At 48.7% G+C, this 20,508-nt stretch overlaps 1 protein-coding gene across 5 annotated transcripts in view; it reads right to left on the bottom strand.

Annotated features, from left to right (window-relative positions):
* Positions 1-162: 162 nt before the first annotated feature.
* EML2 (EMAP like 2) overlaps positions 163-20,508 on the bottom strand; it is a 52,363-nt gene continuing 32,017 nt past the window's right edge. For all 5 annotated transcript variants that reach the window (XM_082231039.1, XM_082231038.1, XM_082231041.1 and 2 more), the window contains 9 exons: positions 14,983-15,108; positions 11,587-11,718; positions 11,011-11,078; positions 9,831-9,919; positions 7,824-7,921; positions 5,361-5,448; positions 5,053-5,148; positions 3,047-3,177; positions 163-1,503 (listed from right to left, as the gene is read on the bottom strand). In XM_082231039.1, the coding sequence (XP_082087165.1) occupies positions 1,378-1,503; positions 3,047-3,177; positions 5,053-5,148; positions 5,361-5,448; positions 7,824-7,921; positions 9,831-9,919; positions 11,011-11,078; positions 11,587-11,718; positions 14,983-15,108 (954 nt within the window). In that variant the 3' untranslated portion in view covers positions 163-1,377. The remainder of the gene's footprint in view (positions 1,504-3,046; positions 3,178-5,052; positions 5,149-5,360; positions 5,449-7,823; positions 7,922-9,830; positions 9,920-11,010; positions 11,079-11,586; positions 11,719-14,982; positions 15,109-20,508) is intronic.

Below are 20,508 nucleotides of genomic sequence, written 5' to 3'. Positions count from 1 at the left end.
AGCATGACATTCATTGGGCAAACAAATTCGCCGCGAGCGCATTCGACCGCATACCTGACCTCGGAAAACGCTGCTTGTTTAGGCTCACCCTGTGAGGTCTGTTTAAGGTTCAGGAGTTGCCCCTGACAATGACATTTACACACAGGAAGGCGTGTGTGTGTGTGTTTGTGTGCGCGTTGTTAGGTCTCTTTTTATTGTCGTATTCTTATTAAACAGCTTTCTAAGCTCTGCCACATTTTCTTTGGAAAATACAGAAGACAGACAGACAGACAGACATGCTTTGCCCCTCCCCTTCCACCTTCCTGCTCCTCGTCGGGCCCTGAAATTGCCAAAAACGCGTGCCACCCCCCCCCATCCCCAAACCATCAATATGTCCAGTGCAAAATACCGCCAACCTGGGCTGAAAATGTGACTCTGTTGGGAGTTTTAAAAAAGGAGACTATGTTGTCTCCATGCCCTCCGATTTAGCTCCCCAGGACGCCTCTCCTTTTCCTCTGATTCAGACAGCGACAAGGGATTCCTCTGCTCCCAATATTGCTATTCACCCATCTCCAACCTGACGCCCTCCGTCAGTTAAGGAATATACAATTTCCCACCATCCCCCAGCCAGTTAAGGAAGCCTGGCCAAGTCGTGGCGCGAAAGGGCAGCCGTCTTAATTCATGGCTGCATGCATAAAGTGGGGGGCAAGGCCCATTTTGCATGAAAACCCAGGGCAGGCGAGAGAAAGCCCTTCTCCAAAGCACTGATGCGGGGAATGTGATGGAGGGATAACAGGTGGCTTCAAAGGAAGATGAGCAAATTCATGGAGGAGGAGAAGGATGTCCGGAAAAGCAAAAAAAGGACTATTGGCTCCCTCACTCAATGCCTCTTTGCAAAGCTCTGGGTGGGATAGGGAATGGGGGAGATTGAGGGAGCAGGAATTAAAAGCCTTGCAGGTCAAAGCAGGTCTCAAACTGCTTGACATCCATAGTCTGGGGAGGAGAGCGAAATCTGCGGGCGGCAGCTTCTCCCTCCGTGATTTCTTTAAGGAGGGGAGCACGGCCTGCCTCACAATTTGGGAATAAGCCGCCCCCCCCGCCAACACCGTCACATTCTCAGCCTGTGCAACCTTCAGCCTTTAAATATAGATATATAGAGATAGATCTGGATATATATTATCATTATTCATATAGAGATGTCTGTAAAATATAGCTCCGCCGTATCCTCTCTTTAAATCTTCCTCTTTCCACAATTCCCCCCCCCACGACACATTGCTGTCACTCCCAACCTCAAAAAGTGTTTAATAGGATCCAACCCCACCCCCAACCCTACTCGTTGCCCCGTTCCCTCCCCCTGGGAGGGGAAAAGCCCCGCTTGCCCCCCGCCCTGCCCTTCCCCTAAACGAGTCGCCACTGGAGGATGCTGGTGTCGGTCCCACCGGTGGAGAGCAGCAGGCTGTCGTCGTGGAGGAAGGCAATGTTGGTGACGTGGCTGCTGTGGCCGTTGTACGTGTGGCTGGGGGCCTGGAGCAAGAGAGAGGAAAGGCGTCTCAGGAGAGGGCAGGAGAAACCCCACACACAAAGGCCGGCCGCCCCGCTTGTCAAAAGCCTTCCCGAAATCAAGATACACTATGTCCACTGTGTTCCCCTGATCCACCAAGCTTGTAACTCCGAGGATGGCAAGTGGGGCTGGGGGGGGGGAGATTCCAAGACAATCAAATACTGCAACTAATCCTAGACTGGTGACTGGGAGTGGCTGCCAGGACCACATAACACCGGTCCTGAGAGATCTGCATTGGCTCCCAGTACGTTTCCGTGCACAATTCAAAGTGTTGGTGCTGACCTTGAAAGCCCTAAATGGCCTCAAAGGCCCAGTATCCCTGAAGGAGCGTCTCCACCCCCATCGTTCAGCCCGGACACTAGGTCCAGCTCCGAGGGCCTTCTGGCGGTTCCCCCATTGCGAGAAGTGAGGTTACAGGGAACCAGGCAGAGGGCCTTCTCGGTGGTGGCGCCCGCCCTGTGGAACGCCCTCCCTTCAGATGTGAAGGAAATAAGCAGCTATCTTCTTTTTAAAAGACATCTGAAGGCAGCCCTATTTAGGGAAGTTTTTAATATTTAATGCTGTATTGTTTTTAACACTTGATTGGAAGCCGCCCAGAGTGGCTGGGGAAACTCAGCCAGATGGGCGGGGTATAAATAATAAATTATAATAATAATGATTATTATTATTATTAAACATTTAAACATTTCAGTGTAATACAGTATAGTTTCTTTTTCTTCTGCAGAATATGGATAGATGTCTTTTCAAAACGAGAGCAAGAGCATCGAGTGACACTGAGGACAATCTCATCCTATAAATGAGATCACCCAAGCAAAAGTGAGCTCATATGTCTCCTTGAGTTTGCATACATACTTAAGGTACATATAGGCTTGTTTAGAATTGTATTTGGGGAATGATTCACGTTCTTAGGTAGCTGCACGCTTCTCTATTTGCTGTGTGTCCCGTGATAACATTATAAAGCAGCCGTGCTCTATGTTATAATTCAACGAGTTGTTTCTTTTTGTCCTCCAACGTATTTCTTATATTTAAAAAATCGGTGTGCTGCGAGCAATTTTTTATTCTGAAGGTGTGGCCCAGAGAAATCTTTTTGAGAACCACTGGGCTAAGGATGGGGGGGGGGCAACCCAAACATGCAGGCACTGCGGAAACCAGGGGGAGATGGGGTTGAGTGGCGGATGCCGCGAGCAACTGGGAAAGAGACGAGCCAAGAGAGGTTGGTGCGGAAGTCTTGCCCACTTTCAGGTTACCGTATTTTTTGCTCTATAAGACTCACTTTTCCCCTCCTAAAAAGTAAGGGGAAATGTGTGTGCGTCTTATGGAGTGAATGCAGGCTGCGCAGCTATCCCAGAAGCCAGAACGGCAAGAGGGATTGCTGCTTTCACTGCGCAGCGATCCCTCTTGCTGTTCTGGCTTCTGGGATTGGGTACTCAGAATGAGAGCAGAAGGAAAGGATCGGGGCAAGACGAGAGGGTAAGAGACCCTGGGGAGGTGGGGCGGGAGGCTCACCCGCGGCTGGCAGCAAGGGTAGGAAAACAAGTGCACTTTGCCGAAGTCGTCGGCAGACGCCAGGAGCTTCCCGTCGTGGGAGCGGCAGACGGCGTTGATGTCGGTGCCGTCCGCACCCTCCGGCCAGATCCCTAACAGGGCAGAGAAAAAGTCAGCGGCGGAAATAACAGTAATAATAATAATACAGTCGTGCCTTGGAAGTCCCCTTCACGGATCACTGCCTTGCCGTGGCGAAGGGGCTTGAATAACTCAGAGAAGCTGTGAGCTATGCGTGCAGGACCACCCAAGATGGACTGGTCATAGTGGAGAGTTTTGACCAAACGTGATCCACCTGGAGCAGGAACCGGCAAGCCACTCAAGAATCCCTGCCAAGGAAATTCCATGGACAAACTCCCTGGAAAAGACCCTGGTGTTGGGAAAGATGGAGGGCACAAGGAGAAGGGGACGACAGAGGATGAGATGGGGGGACAGTGTTCTCGAAGGTACCAGCATGAGGCAGTGGAAGACAGGAGTGCCTGGCGTGCTCTGGTTCAGGGGGTCATGAAGAGGCGGACACGACTAAATGACTAAACAGCAACAACCTTGGAAGTAGAACCGAATCCGTTCTGGAAGTCCGTTTGACTTCCAAAACGTTCAGAAACCAAATCATGGCTTCTGATGAGCTGCAGGAAGCTCCTGCAACCGACCAGAAGCCACGGAAGACCCGTCGGACATTCGGGTTCCAAAGAACGTTCGCAAACCGGAACACCCACTTCCGGGTTTGCGGCGTTTGGGAGCCAAAACGTCTGAGTCACAAGGCGTTCGACAACCAAGGTACGAATGTAATAATTTTCTTATTTGTACGCCAAATGGTTGCGCCAGCCACTCTGGGCGGCTTCCAACATATATAGAAACAAAGCGAAACACCAAACATTAAAAAGCTTCCCTTTAAAGCCCTATACGGCCTAGGACCCTCGTACCTACGGGACCGCCTCTCCTGGTATGTTCCACGGAGGACCTTACGGTCTTCAAATAAAAACATCTTGGAGGTCCCGGGCCACAGGGAGGTTAGGCTGGCCTCAACCAGAGCCAGGGCCTTTTCGGCTGTGGCTCCGATCTGGTCAAACGCTCTGTCCCAAGAGACCAGGGCCCTGCGGGACTTGACATCTTTCCGCAGGGCCTGCAAGATGGAGCTGTTCCACCAGGCCTTTGGCCAAGGCACAGTCTGACCCCCTCCTTTGGTAATCCTCACAGAACTCTAGCCCAATGGTTGCCATTAATTTGATTTTGAATTGATTTTAGAATGAATTGATTTTAGAATGCTGTATTACTTTTATTGCTGTTAGCCGCTCTGAGCCCGGGTTTGGCTGGGGAGGGTGGGATATAAATAAAATTATTATTATTATACAGGAGAAAGAAGTCGTAACATCCCGCCAACCCATCCCATTTTCCCGTTTTGTGCATCGTAATCTGCAATGCCCAAACGAAAACCCCCTGTTGCTCGCTGGGCCAACCACCCGCATGGCCGAAAGGACTGGCAGGAGTTGTGCAGGCGATCTGTAAGGGACATTTGCCATATCCTATTCTGCCTGGTTTAGCAGTAACCAGGGGGTTGCTTGCCGACATTTTCACTGTTTGAAAATAAAAGAGATCATTTATTAAGAAGAGGACGTGGGGGAGCTCTGACCACCACCCCCGGCCAGCCAGACGGGTGGGGTATAAATAATTATTGTTGTTGTTATTTCTTCCATTTGTGCTTCTGGGCGGAGCCAAGGGCATCATCCTGTCTGAGGGGGTTAAAGGTTAAAGTGTGTGCCTTGGTTTGGGGAGCCCCGCAGAGCCTTCCTGAAGGCAGCCCTTTTTAGGGAAGCTTTTAATGTTTGATGCATTACTGCATTTTAATATTTTGTTGGAAGCCGCCCAGAGTGGCTGGGGAAGCCCAGCCAGATGGGCAGGGTATAAAAAATAAATTATTATTATTATTATATTTCTTGCTCACACCACCCGCCCAGCCAGGAGACACTCACCAAAGACCCCAAAGCCCAGGACGCAGGTGGCCGTGGCCCAGTCCATGTTGCGGACGGCCTCAGCGCTGGTGATCTGGCGGCAGGTGGAGGGGTCCCCTGTAGGGAGGGAGCAGGAGGAGGAAGGAGACACAGACAAGAAAATGTGAAGCACGTAATGCCACCAGAACCCGGGCTGCTCCTTCTGCAGAGATCGCAGATTGTGGAAACAGACTCTGAAGGAGAAGATGGTCTGAGAAGGAGGACTCCTCCTAGTCCCACTCCCAGCGCAAAGGTGGCGCTAAGAACAAAAACCCAAACTCTATACTCACAGTACAGGATTTCGTAATCGCCAGAATTGGTGACCAAACAGCTGCTGTCAAAGGCCCAGTCCAGATGGGTGATGAAACTGGAGTGGCCCTAAAGGAAAGGGGAGATTTTAGATTGATTGATTGATTGATTGATTGATTGACAGACACACACACACACACACACACACCTGCAAGGGGAACACTTCCTGTTACACACATAACCCCGAGGCTCTTCACGGGGTCCCTGCCAAGAAAGCATATTCGCCCAGTGCTTTACCAGTCACACTGGCTCCAGGTGGAGTATAGGGTCAGGTTCAAGATGCCCGTCTTGACCTTTAAAGCCTTTTGTGGCTTAGGGCCCTCATATTTACGGGACCGCCTCTCCTGGTCTGCCCCGCAGAGGACTTTAAGGTCCATGAATAATCACAGTTTAGAGGTCCTAAGGCCCTAAGGAAGTCAGACTGGCAGGGCCAGGGCCTTTTCAGTGATGGCTCCGACCTGGTGGAATGCTCTGTCCCATGAGACCTGCAGGATTTAACCTCCTTCCGTTGGGCCTGTAAGACAGAGCTGTTCCGCCTGGCCTTTAATTTGAATTCAGCCTGATCTTTTATTTCCCTCCTCTTCCCTCCCCCTCCCCTTTTATGAAGATCACCTGCTCTGAGACCCCACAGCTAATTCTCCCCTGGCCTCCTCACTGGCCCAAGTAGGACCAATTCAGCCAGCTAGCCCTGGGGATTATCTAACTGATTTTTGAATTTTATTGTTATTCATGTTTTTATACTGTATTTTATGCTGCTTTTATAATTAAGTGTTTTAAATTTGTTGTTAGCCGCCCTGAGCCTGGTTTCTGAACCGGGAAGGGCGGGGTATAAATAAAAAATTATTGTTATTATTATTATTATTGTTTGATGCTCTACAACCCCTTAGAAACCACAGAATCGTTGACTTGGAAGGGACCTCCAAGGATCATCTAGTCCAACCCCCCTGCAATGCAAGATTATGCAGTTGTCCCATAAAGGGATCAAACCTGCCATGTTGGCACTATCAGCCCCACGCTCTAGCCAACTGAGCCCAGAGCAGTTTTTTTCCGTTCAAGGCAAAGGACCCTGATGCTCACGGCCACCGTGTGCCCTGCTAATCTCCTCGCTGCGCCCAATGAGGTGGGCACTCTGCGCATGGCCAGAGGCTCATGTTGTTCAGCAAAGCCCAGGAAATCAGGCTGTTGCGGACCGCCATACCTGCCCAGAGGAGTGAAGCACCACAAACCATTATCCATTTTGTAAAAGGTTAATTGTTTTTTTTTAAAAAAAAGATATACTGTACGGCTGGCTGGACCCCTAAATCTGACAGAGCAGCTCCCTCTGCTGCCCACTTGCAATATTACAGTGTTTCGCTACCTTAATATGGCAGCCTTCGTCAAACTGGTACCCTCGATATGTTTTGAACTACAATTCCCATCAGCCCCCAAGCCAGCACCGTCGCTGAGGCTGATGAGAGTTGCGGTCCAAAACATAATGGAGGTCACCAGGTTGCTGAAGACCGCCTTACAAGGATGCAACAGGAGGTGCCTGAAACAGAAGAGGCCCGGAAAGGCTGTAAATACTTCATAGCTGAGCATCAGACTCAACTGCCCAAGTGGGGACCAAAGAGTTCAGCCATGTTGCCACAGGGACGTTTCTGCTTCTGAAACTAGATTTGGGTGTTTCTTTTGCGATGCGTAAGTTTTTGCCAGCTGCTTTGGAAAGTCTGGGCTAGAGGAAAGTGGGGTGTAAATATTCCACCCCCTGGAGACGCAACTCTTTAGCCTGTTTTCAGCACTTGAGTTGTATAGTCATACCTCAGGTTACATGCGCTTCAGGTTACATACGCTTCAGGTTACAGACTCCACTAACCCAGAAATAGTGCTTCAGGTTAAGAACTTTGCTTCAGGAGGAGAACAGAAATCGTTCTCCGGCGGCGCGGCAGCAGCAGGAGGCCCCATTAGCTAAAGTGGTGCTTCAGGTTAAGAACAGTTTCAGGTTAAGAACGGACCTCCAGAACGAATTAAGTACTTAACCCGAGGTACCACTGTACAGACGCGCTGAAACCCGGATGTACTGGAACGGGTTACTTCTGGGTTACCTTTGTGCATGCGCAGATGCACTTAATCGCGCTATGCGCAGAAACACCAAATCGCAACCCGCGCGTGTGCAGACGCGGCACTGCGGTTTGCGGACGCTGCGGGTTGCAAACATGCCTCCCACACGGATCACGATCGCAACCCGAGTGTCCACTGTGTATCTTTAGCACCTGCCTTATATTGTGATTGTAAGTTGTTTTTAAACATGGAGTTTTGGATCTTGTAACCTTTGGGTGAAAGGAAGTCAAGGGAGGAAGGGAGGAAAGGAGGAAGGGAGGGAGGGAGGGAGGGAGGGAGGAAGGAAGGGAGGGAGGGAGGGAGGGAATCTTTCTCGGCAGAATGTCTTTGGTTGTGCCTCTACTCACCGAACACTTGCCGACGCGCCCATACTTCCTGCCACCCTCAGAAACCAGGTAGATGTAGACAAAGTTGTCGTGGGAGCCCAGGGCCAGGTATTTGCCATCTGCAAAGCACAAAAGCAAGAATCAGGGGACTGGAGGGGTGGGAAGACACTGGAAGGCAATATGGGGGTCTTAATGCAGCTCAGAATTTTTAGTCTCCAGTGCACACTTAGTATCAGAGAGCAGTAGAGTTAGAAGGGGGACCCCTGAGGTCATCCAGCCCAGCCCCCTTGCAACGCAGGAATCTCAGCCGAAGCATCCATGACAGATGCCCATCCAAGCTCTATTTAAAAACCTCCAAGGAAGGAGAGTCCACCACCTTCCGAAGGAGTCAGTTCCAATAGGCTTAGGATTATTATTATTTTTGTAATATTCAAGCATCGCTTTCCACTGAAAAGGTCCCAGAGGATATTCCCAACCCAGCAAAAAAAAATAATAATTAGAAAATTGCATAAGCGTTGTTAAAAACAAATTGAACAGTGCAACAACATATCTCTGGGATTCAGTGTCCCTCCAAATCCCATTGTATTCTACGTAGGGCTGCCACTGAAGACGGTTTGGAAACTTCAGCTGGTGCAGAATTCAGTGGCCAGGTTACTCAAGATGGTTTGAGCATATTACACTGATCCTGGTCTGACCGCACTGGCTACCAATTAGCTTCCGGGCCCCATTCAAAGGCTATAAAGCCTTAAACGGCTCAGGACCGCAATACCTCAAGGACCACCTCTTTCCTTATGGACATACCCAGACCGAGGTCATCTTATGAAGCCCTTCTTTGTGTGTCTCCTCCTCAAGAGGTGCAGAGGGTGGCAACACAAGAACAGGGCCTTATCTGCAGTGGCTCCCCATCTGTAGAATGCTCTCCCCATGGAAGTTCGCCAGGCGCCTTCATTATACACCTTTAGGCGCCAGGCAAAAACATTCCTTTTTAACCAGGCCTTTGGTTGATCTGATTGACATCTTACGCCCTTTTAAAATGTGTTTTTTTTGGGGGCAGGCTATTGCGTTGTTTTTATTTCTATTAGGTATTTTGTGGTTTTATATCTTGATTTTATTCTGTGAACCACCCTGAGACACCCGGGTATAGGGTGGAATAATAATAATAATAATAATAATAATAATAATAATAATAATAATAATAATAATAATTTGCTGGGAATCGCAGGAGGGAGAGAGAGCAATTGCATTCTTGTTTTGCTTGTGGCCTCCCATAGGCATTTGGCTGGTCACTGGGAGACAGGACGCCCTCTCCCCCCGGCCAACTAGCCGAATCTTTGGTCTGACCCAAAGCTCTTTACGCTCCTGCCGTTAAGAACGAAGGAACGAACCTAGAGGACAAGCCCTCCTATCTTAACAGCAAATGCTCTGCTTGCCTTTCCCAGGCGGAAAAAAGCTACAGTGGTGCCTCGCAAGACGAAAAGAATCCGTTCCACGAGTCTCTTCGTCTTGCGGTTTTTTCGTCTTGCGAAGCAAGCCCATTAGCGGCTTAGCGGATTAGCGCTATTAGCGGCTTAGCGGATCAGCTGATAAGCGGTTTAGCGGATCAGCTGTTAAGTGGCTTAGCGGATCAGCTGATAAGCGGCTTAGCGGATCAGCTGTTAAGCGGCTTAGCGGCTTGGGATCAGCTGATAAGCGGCTTAGCGGCTTGGGAAAAAGGGGGGGAGGGGAAAAAATCCGCAGGAACTCGCAATACATTTTCATCTTGCGAAGCAAGCCCATAGGAAATTTGTTTTGCGAAGCATCTCCAAAACGGAAAACCCTTTCGTCTAGCGGGTTTTCCGTCTTGCGAGGCATTCGTCTTGCGGGGCACCACTGTACTTGTGGACATCACAATTCAACAACAACAACAACAGAAGCTAAACGCAAAGACAAACCAACGGATCACGGTAGGATTCTGCCGCAACCTTCCTTCCAAACCCACCTCTTGGCTCCTCCCTCTGTACCCCTCTCTCCCCCCCCCCCATTTCCTACCTGGGGAGAAGCTGACCACAGAAATGGGCTCCCCTCCATCCGTGTGAATGGTCACCAGATCTCGGGTCTCCGTGTCCAGAACCAGCCACCTGAATTAAAGCAGAGAAGGGATGGGAAAGTTTTCCAGGAGACCACGCGACAGTTTCTTTGGCTGTGTGGTGGCAGGACAGGAGGGGAAGAAGAGACTCCCCAGAGGGGAAAAAATAATCAGATCTGTTGGACTGATTTTGGGGAAGGGCCAGAGTTCAGAACGGAAGCAGAAGGACCCAGGTTTAATCTCTCGCTTGGCACGTTCATGACGTATCTTCAAGTTTCTCTTTAGGGCTTTCGGCTGGTTAACATTCTACGGCCTTCTAAACATGCTTCGTTTTATTACGAATTTTGTGTTCCTGTTTTGTGCTTTTAATATTGCAAACCGCCCTGCGAACCTTGGGTGAAGAATGGTATGCAAATTCAAATCATCATTACCATCTCCAGGCAGGGCCCTTGTCCGAAACCCTGAGGAGATTAATTGGCTACCAATAACTAACTAACTAACTAACTAAATAATAATAATAATAATAATTTATTTATACCCCGCCCATCTGGCTGAGTTTCCCCAGCCACTCTGGGCGGCTCCCAATCGAATGTCAAAAACAATACAGCATTAAATATTAAAAACTTCCCTAAACAGGGCTGCCTTCAGATATCAGATAGTTGTTTATTTCTTTGACATCTGGTGGGAGGGCGTTCCACAGGGCGGGTGCCACCACCAAAAAGGCCCTCTGCCTGGTTCCCTGTAACTTCACTTTTCACATCTACTTGCACTTTGACGTGCTTTCGAACTGCTAGGTTGGCAGGAGCAGGGACCAAGCAACGGGAGCTCACCCCGCTGCGGGGATTCGAACTGCCAACCTTCTGATCGGCAAGCCCAAGAGGCTCAGTGGTTTAGACCACAGCGCTACCCGCGTCCAATACAGTGGTACCTCGGGTTAAGAACTTAATTCATTCTGGAGGTCCGTTCTTAAGCTGAAACTGTTCTTAACCTGAGGTACTACTTTAGCTAATTGGGCCTCCTGCTGCTGCCGCGCCGCTCATCCTGAAGCAAAGTTCTTAACCCAAGGTACTATTTCTGGGTTAGCGGAGTCTGTAACCTGAAGCATCTGTAACCCGAGGTACCACTGTAAATAATAATAATTACCTGCCAGTTACGGTGCCCACCACTAGAACAGAGCCGCTGGGATGGAATCCAGCCGAGCGAGCTGCGTCCTGCAGGAGACAGAGAAAGGAAGTGCAATTATGGGATGTGTAGCACTAAGCATGGGAACCATTTTATGTCACCAGGGAATTGGGGAGGGAGGGATGGCATGGAACTGCATTGGCATCACCCAAGTGATCTCCCCGGGGCAGAAGCCTGGGCAGTGTGTCTGGAGGTCCTGGCCTGCCCAGAGGACAAGACCCCCCCCCCCATTCTCAGCCTCACCAAAGGAAAGCAGAGCAAGACATTTGGCAGCAGCTTGGCTGCAGGAACTGCTGGAAGGAGGCGTACAAGGCCCCATCCAACCGTCTTAGGGATGCCCCTCCAGATTTGCGTAGGGTTTACTTGTGAACTCTTTCTTCCCCTGAAGATATCCCACAAGGCAGCGGAGGTTTGGGGTCAGAGTTCTCCTAGAAGGGTTCCCCACCTGCCCCTCACATAGAACCCCCCATCGAATGCCCGCCCACGTTCCCCAACCCAGTCCTCCCCTCTGCCCCCCTACCCAGCACAAGAACCCACCTCGATCCCCTTGCTCCACAGGGGCTGGTGGGTGGCCACGCTCCACAGGTGAACCTGCTTGTCTTGCCCGCAGGTCAGGAACTGGTCCAAAGCCGGGTGGGTGGCCAGGCCCCAGAGTTCTTCCGTGTGTCCCTGGGGGAAAGGGAGAGAGAGTCACCCAAGTCTCCCACTGCAAGCAAAACTATCAACTATCAAAACTATCAAGGGTCGCCCGTTGAAGGAAGACTGCAGCATTTGGGACTTTTTAAAATAGTTTGGAGTAAGAGGCGACAAGTTCGTACAATTATTCACGGCATGGCGAAAGTGGAGAGAAACTTTTCTCCCTCTCTTATCACTCTGGAACAGGGATGTCCAACAGGTCGGTCACGATCTACTGGTAGATCCCTGCGAGGTTTTGATAGATCACGGTTGATCTCTGGCTCCCTTTGCTTAGCGTCGCTAAAACTGACTCCTGCCCTCCATTGTTGTATGACCTCTGGAAGGGAAGATGGAGATTTCTCTGTGCTGCTGTTTTGATCCATAGCAATCTTTTTGCGAGCGACTTTCCCCCTTTCCCCTTAAATGTAAAGGGACACCTGACCATTAGGTCCAGTCGTGGCCTACTATGGGGTTGCGGCACTCATCTCGCTTTACTGGCTGAGAGAGCCGGCATCCAGCTTCCGGGTCATGTGGCCAGCATGACAAAGCGGCTTCTGGCGAAACCAGAGCAGCGCACGGAAACGCCGTTTACCTTTCCGCCGGAGCAGTACCTATTTATCTACTTGCACTTTGATGTGCTTTCGAACTGCTAGGTTGGCAGGAGCAGGGACCAAGCAAGGGGAGCTCATCCCATCGCGGGGATTCGAACCACCGACCTTCTGATTGGCAAGTCCCAGGCTCTGTGATTTAGACCACAGCACCACCCGCAGCAGCACCCGTCCCTTGGCTTTAACCCCCCAAAAAACGGAAACTCCCCCCAAAAGCTTATTTTTAACCCCCCAAAAACAGGGCTCTTCTCCTTCCTAAAAAAAGGGTCAGCAACTTTGAGCTGAACCCCCCAAAATGGGGGTAGATTTATAATTCTAAAAGTAGATCACAGTCTTTTGAGAGTTGGCCACCCCTGCTGTAGAATTAGTTGGTGCTTGATGAGGCTGTTGGGGGATTCAGGGCAGGGAAAAGAAAGCCCTTTCCCACACAACACATGGTTAGCTTATGGTATTAGGGGTTACCGCCCACACACTTTGGCTGCGCTTTCTGCTTGCATGGTGGCACCTCGGCAAAACCACTTCTCACTGTTTATAGCGGAGTATTTCCCCGGAGGCAGACGACAAGAACAGGAGTCCTAGTCAAATTCCTCAGTCAAGAGCTTCGTTATTACTTGACTGGTTGCACAACCATTTATTACAAATATATACAAACCATTTACATGCCTTCTATATTTTGGACTCACAGCTGTCCATGGAGGCGCAGGTTAATTCTGTGTCCAGGGCAGCTGTCTACCAGCTCCGTCTGGTACGCAGGATGAGACCCTCCCTGTCCGCAGACTGTCTGGCCAGAGTGGTGCATGCTCTGGGTATCTCCCGCTTGGACTACTGCAATACGCTCTATGTGGGGCTACTTTTGAAGGTGACCCAGAAACTGCAATTAATCCAGAATGCGGCAGCTAGACTGGGGACTGGGAGCGGCCGCAGAGACCCCATAACACCGGTCCTGAAAGACCTACATTGGCTCCCAGTACGTTTCTGAGCACAATTCAAAGTGTTGGTGCTGACCTTTAAAGCCCTAAATGGCCTTGGTCCTGTATACCTGAAGGAGCGTCTCCACCCCCATCATTCTGCCCGGACGCTGAGGTCCAGCTCCGAGGGCCTTCTGGCGGTTCCCTCACTGCGACAAGCCAAGTTATAGGGAACCAGGCAGAGGGCCTTCTCGGTGGTGGCACCCGCCCTGTGGAACGCCCTCCCATCAGATGTCAAGGCAATAAACAACTATTTTACTTTTAAAAGACACCTGAAGGCGGCCCTATTTAGGGAAGTCTTTAATGTCTGGCGCTGTATTGTTTTTGATATTCTGTTGGAAGCCGCCCAGAGTGGCTGGGGAGACCCAGTCAGATGGGCGGGGTATAAATAAAAAATTAAATTGAATTAAAAAATTAAATATATCTCTCCAGCACAGTATAACTCAGCGTGCGTATGTGTGTTTTCCTAGTGCTGAAATTGCAGACTGCAACTTCCTCCCTTTATCCGCCCCTCCAGCTGACACCCATCAAGCCACGAGTGCCACTAAAGAAAATTCTGGAACCCTCTTTAAAACTTAAAGGAACTTTTATCTGTTTCTTGGGAAATGTTTTCCTATGGAACTCCCTGCCACAGGAGGCAGCGATGGCCACCACCTTAGATGGCTTTAAATGAAGATTAGATAAATTCATTCTGGGACGCAGGTGGCGCTGTGGGTTAAACCACAGAGCCTAGGACTTGCCGATCAGAAGGTCGGCGGTTCGAATCCCCGCGATGGGGTGAGCTCCCGTTGCTCGGTCCCTGCTTCTGCCAACCTAGCAGTTCGAAAGCACGTCAAAGTGCAAGTAGATAAATAGGTACCACTCTGGTGGGAAGGTAAACAGCGTTTCCATGCGCTGCTCTGGTTCACCAGAAGCGATTTAGTCATGCTGGCCACATGACCCGGAAGCTGTACAGCAACCCCAGAGTCGGCCACAACTGGACCTAATGATCAGGGGTCCCTTTACCTTTAGATAAATTCATGGAGGAGCTATTGATGGCTACTAGCTGTGATGAAGGCTCCACTCTGCCTCCACAATTGGAGGGAGCAACGCCAGTTGCTGGATAGCACAGCAGAGGAGACCTGCTCTCGCACTCGGGTCCGGCTTGCGGGTTTCCCCTTGGGCCACCTGCTTGGCCACTGTGAGAACAGGACGCTGGTTCAGAAGTGCCATTGGCCTGATCCAGCAAAGCTTTTTTGGAGCCCTTATCAGTCACCCCAGTGGTACGTCTGTGATCCCATTTGCCATACCTCTTTGAATCCAGGCATAAACCTGTGCAGTAGCTGCCCTCCTCCTTACCTGTATACCTGAAGGAGCGTCTCCACCCCCATTGTTCTGCCTGGACACTGAGGTCCAGCGCCGAGGGCCTTCTGGCGGTTCTCTCACTGTGAGAAGCCAAGTTACAGGGAACCAGGCAGAGGGCCTTCTCGGTGGTGGCCCCTGCCCTGTGGAACGCCCTCCCATCCAGATGTCAAAGAGATCAACAACTACCAGACTTTTAGAAGACATCTGAAGGCAGCCCTGTTTAGGGAAGTTTTTAATCTTTAATGCTGTATTGTTTTTAACATTCGATTGGGAGCCGCCCAGAGTGGCTGGGAAGACTCAGCCAGCAGGTTATAAATATTATTATTATATTATATTACCTGCACTAGGAGGGAGAAGCCAGTCGCCAATGATCCGTGGAGCACTGAGTTGCGGGTGGTGCCCACAAAGAGCGAGTCCCCCTTCCCCTCTGCAATGGTGCGCACTGGCCCAAATCCCTCAGGCACCTGCAGGGAGAGGAAAACAGAGACCCCCTCAGGGAGAGCAGAAGATGCGCAGACAGGGCTAGCAGAGACGTTCATGGGGTCACGGAGAGTCGAAGACAACTAAGACGACTAAACAACAGTTTGCAAGTGGTTTCCAAGGCATGCTCTGGTTCATGGGGTCACGGAGAGTCGAAGACAACTAAGATGACTAAACAACAGTTTGCAAGTGGTGATTTGCTTTTTATTATGATATGTTTTTATCAGCTTTTTAATTTCCTCATGTATCACATTCCAATATTTATTAATTTCTGGACATGGTCACCACATATGGTATAAGGTTCCAATCATTCTATTACACCTCCAACACTTATTATCACCCGATTTTTTTCATTTTTGCCAACCTGTCTGGCGACATATACCATCTATGGTGCATCTTCATGAAATTTTCTTTCAATTGATAAGCTGTAAAATTTATAATTTTTTGTCCAAAATTTAACTCGATCTTTGTATTCAATTTCATAACCTAAATCTTGTCCCCACCTTAACATGTTCTTACTTTTGATTTCTTGGTCTATTTGTATATTATTTAATAATTTATACATTTTTGCAAGTATTTTTTGTTTGTAAGACTTCTTTATCTAACTAAGTAAACAAAAAATATTTACAAATAGGTACCCGAAAAAAGCACCACTGAGGTTAAACATGAGCAAATGAGCTTATTGAATGAATGCATTATACTTTTTTTTTTAAAAAAGATTTCACCTGTAGGCAGATCTGACCACTGTGACAGTGGTCAGAGACAGTTCAGAGACAGTTCACTGCCAACTAGCAAGTGCTGGGGGTGTGTGTGTGTTAACAACAGAAGATGCCATCCTGTGCCATTTGTAAACCTCTCAAACCAGGCAGAGGACCTTCTTGGTGGTGGCCCCCGCCCTGTGGAACGCCCTCCCACCAGATATCAAGGAAATAAACAACTCTCTGACTTTTAGAAGACATCTGAAGGCAGCCCTGTACAGGGAAGTTTTTAATGTTTGATCTTTTATTGTGTTTCTAATATCTTGTCCTCGATCACTGCCTTGTCGTGGCGAAGGGGCTTGAATAACTCAGAGAAGCGATGAGCTATGCCCTGCAGGGCCACCCACGACGGACAAGTCATAGCCGAGAGTTTAGACTAAATGTGATCCACCTGGAGCAGGAACCGGCAAGCCACTCCAGTATTTTGCCAAGAAAACTCCATGGAGAAGCTTTGAGAAGAGCGTGTTTCCAAGGCATGCTCTGGTTCATGGGGTCACGGAGAGTCGAAGACAACTAAGACGACTAAACAACAAAATATCCTGTTGGGAGCCACCCAGAGTGGCTGGGGAGATGGGTGTGGTATAAGTAATAAATTTGCAGCTGGCTGTTTGCTGCCAGAAGGTCAGGTGCTGAACTAGAAGACCTCTGTAACATGAACCAGCAAGTTCTTGTGCCTCTGTTCCCCCTGATGGAGTTGCGCCAAGAAGCTAGAAGTTCCACCTCACAGGCCTGGCGTGTTGTTTCTGCATCGGCAATGCCTAGGCAACACGATGGCCATGTACATACGCAATAGACAATCTTTATATTGTATTATATTTATATTGTATTATATTATACAGTATTACTGTATTTTAATATTTGGTTGGAAGCCGCCCAGAGTGGCTGGGGAAGCCCAGCCAGATGGGCGGGGTATAAATAATAAATAAATTCTTCTTCTTCTTCTTCTTCTTCTTCTTCTTCTTCTTCTTCTAGAATTCCTTCAAACCATAACAAGTACAAAACGAAATCTTCAGTCTCAAAGTCTCTGGAAATCTCTAAATGAACCGAGGTACCAGACTTTGTATGATGAAAGACAAGCTGCCAAAGGTTGCAGGCAGCTTTACCTGCAGCAATTGCATGTTGATTGCCCTCTTAAAAGACAAAGTCCAGCAACTGGAGGAACGTGTAGCTACGCTCCAAAGAATTAGAGAGCTGGAGCTCTTCTTGGAAGCAACAGAGCACACCGTCTCCACCAAGGAGGAGACAGGGGACTCCCCTGAGAAGGAGTCTAGTTCACCAACACAGGAGCCAGATATATGGAGAAACGTGACTCAAAGAAGTAGGAGGCCCAGGGTTCACTCTGATTGCTTAGAAATACACAATCGCTTTGAGGTCCTCTCCCCTAGCATGGAAGACGAAGAGCAGACTCCATTTGAGGATCTCTCCCTCATTACAGTCGATCAGGTATATGAAGACGAGCAGCAAAGTCAGTCCTCAGGGAATGTGCAGGCGACCTTGGAACGGACAGCTCACGGAAGAACCCCGACCAAACCCAAGAGGAGGCGTGTAGTGGTGATAGGGGATTCCCTACTGAGGGGAACAGAAGCAGTGATCTGTGGGCCTGACAAGATGTCTCGGGAAGTGTGCTGTCTCCCCGGGGCTAAGATCCAAGATGTAACTGAACGACTGCAAGGAATCATAAAACCCACTGACAAATACCCCTTCCTCTTGGTTCATGTGGGAACCAATGACACTGCAAGCAATAGCCTCCAGAAGATCAAAAGAGACTACGAGGCTCTCGGCAGGAAATTGAAGCAACTAAATGCACAAATTGTCATCTCATCTGTCCTCCCAGTTGAACGACGTGGCCCAGGGAGAGAGGGGAAAATAGTGGAAGTGAACAGCTGGCTTCGCAAATGGTGTAAACAGGAACGGTTTGGATTCTTAGATCACGGACTGCAGTTTCTTGAAGATGGACTTCTGGCAAGTGATGGGCTGCACCTCACAACGGTTAGGAGAAATGTTTTTGCCAAAAATCTCAGAAACCTCATCAGGAGGGCTTTAAACTGAGTAATGTGGGGGAGGGAGACAGTGCTCCTGAAGGTAGGAGTCTATCAATTAATGAAGATGATCATCCAAATGTCATAGACCAAATGGAGCAAACAGCACGCGGACCTAGTGGTGGGAGGAAAAAATCCTTAAATAAGAGACACGGGGGAATGATTAATGGACTTCAATGTCTGTACACTAATGCGCAAAGCATGGGAAATAAACAAGATGAGCTTGAGCTCTTGGTACAGCAAACTAAATATGACATAATAGGCATCACTGAAACCTGGTGGGATAAGTCCAACGATTGGAATGTAATAATGGGGGGATACAATCTATTTCAGAGAAACAGACCAGACAAGAAAGGAGGAGGAGTGGCGTTATATGTCAGGGATGTGTATACCTGTGAAGAGATCCAAGATTTAGATCCTCAAAGCCAAAGTGAGAGCATTTGGGTCAAAATTAAGGGAGAGAAGAATAACAGAGACCTCATTGCGGGAGTTTACTATAGATCCCCAAGCCAAACGGAGGACATAGATGATGCCTTCCTGGAACAGATGGCCAAGCATGCAAAAGGAAGGGAGATAGTAGTAATGGGGGACTTCAATTACCCGGATATTTGTTGGACGTCAAACTCAGCCAAGAGCATAAGGTCAAACAGATTCCTCACTGGCCTTGCAGACAACTTCATTGTCCAGAAAGTGGGAGAAGCAACAAGAGGAACAGCCATTTTAGATCTGGTCCTAACCAATGTTGATGACCTGGTTAGTGGGGTAGAAGTGGAAGGATCATTAGGCGCGAGTGATCATGCTCTTCTGAAGTTTACTATACAGCGGAAAGGAGCAGCCAAGCATACTAGGACTCAATTTCTTGACTTTAAGAAAGCCGACTTCATAAAACTTAGGGAAGTGCTGGGTGAGATCCCATGGACAACAATACTAAAAGGAAAGGGAGTTCATGATGGCTGGGAGTTTGTTAAGAGGGAGATACTAAAAGCACAACGTCAGGCAATACCAATGAGACGGAAACATGGAAGGTGCCTAAAGAAGCCAGGGTGGCTATCTAAAGAACTTTTAACTGAATTAAGATTAAAAAAGGATGTGTACAAAAAATGGAAAAGGGGGGAAACCACCAAAGAGGAATTCAAACAAATAGCCAGCACGTGTAGACACAAAGTCAGAAAGGCTAAAGCACAGAATGAACTCAGGCTTGCTAGAGAGGTTAAAAGCAACAAAAAAGGCTTTTATGGGTATGTTCGTAGCAAAAGGAAGAACAAAGAAACAGTGGGGTCACTCAGAGGAGAAGATGGTGAAATGCAAACAGGGGACACAGAAAGGGCTGAACTCCTCAATGCCTTCTTTGCCTCAGTCTTCTCCGATAAAGAAAACAATGCCCGACCTGAAGAATTTGGAGCAAATGATTCAGCAAAGGAAACACAGCCCAGAATAACTAAGGAGATAGTACAAGAATATTTGGCTAGTTTAGATGTATTCAAGTCTCCAGGGCCAGATGAACTGCATCCAAGAGTATTAAAAGAACTGGCAGATGTGATCTCAGAACCACTGGCAGTCATCTTTGAGAATTCCTGGAGAACAGGCGAAGTCCCGGCAGACTGGAGGAGGGCAAATGTTGTCCCTATTTTCAAAAAGGGGAAAAGAGAGGACCCAAATAATTACCGCCCAGTCAGTCTGACATCAATAGCAGGGAAGATTCTGGAGCAGATCATTAAGCAAACAGTCTGTGAGCACCTAGAAAGGAATGCTGTGATCACCAATAGTCAGCATGGATTTCTGAAAAATAAGTCATGTCAGACTAACCTAATCTCGTTTTTTGACAGAATTACAAGCCTGGTAGATGAAGGGAACGCAGTGGATGTAGCCTACCTTGATTTCAGCAAGGCATTTGACAAGGTGCCCCATGATATTCTTGTAAAGAAGCTGGTAAAATGCGGTCTTGACTATGCTACCACTCAGTGGATTTGTAACTGGCTGACCGAACCCAAAGGGTGCTCATCAATGGTTCCTCTTCATCCTGGAGAAGAGTGACTAGTGGGGTGCCACAGGGTTCTGTCTTGGGCCCGGTCTTATTCAACATCTTTATCAATGACTTGGATGATGGACTCAAGGGCATCCTGATCAAATTTGCAGATGACACCAAACTGGGAGGGGTGGCTAACACCCCAGAGGACAGGATCACACTTCAAAACGACCTTGACAGATTAGAGAACTGGGCAAAAATAAACAAGATGAATTTTAACAGGGAGAAATGTAAAGTATTGCACTTGGGCAAAAAAAATGAGAGGCACAAATACAAGATGGGTGACACCTGGCTTGAGAGCAGTACATGTGAAAAGGATCTAGGAGTCTTGGTTGACCACAAACTTGACATGAGCCAACAGTGTGACGCGGCAGCTAAAAAAGCCAATGCAATTCTGGGCTGCATCAATAGGAGTATAGCATCTAGATCAAGGGAAGTAATAGTGCCACTGTATTCTGCTCTGGTCAGACCACACCTGGAGTACTGTGTCCAGTTCTGGGCACCACAATTCAAGAAGGACACTGACAAACTGGAACGTGTCCAGAGGAGGGCAACCAAAAT

Source organism: Podarcis vaucheri, assembly GCF_965113315.1.
Source record: "Podarcis vaucheri genome assembly, chromosome: 7".
NCBI classification, from domain to species: domain Eukaryota; kingdom Metazoa; phylum Chordata; class Lepidosauria; order Squamata; family Lacertidae; genus Podarcis; species Podarcis vaucheri.
Note: the sequence above shows the minus strand (reverse complement) of the source record. Positions and strands in the feature narration are given on the sequence as shown.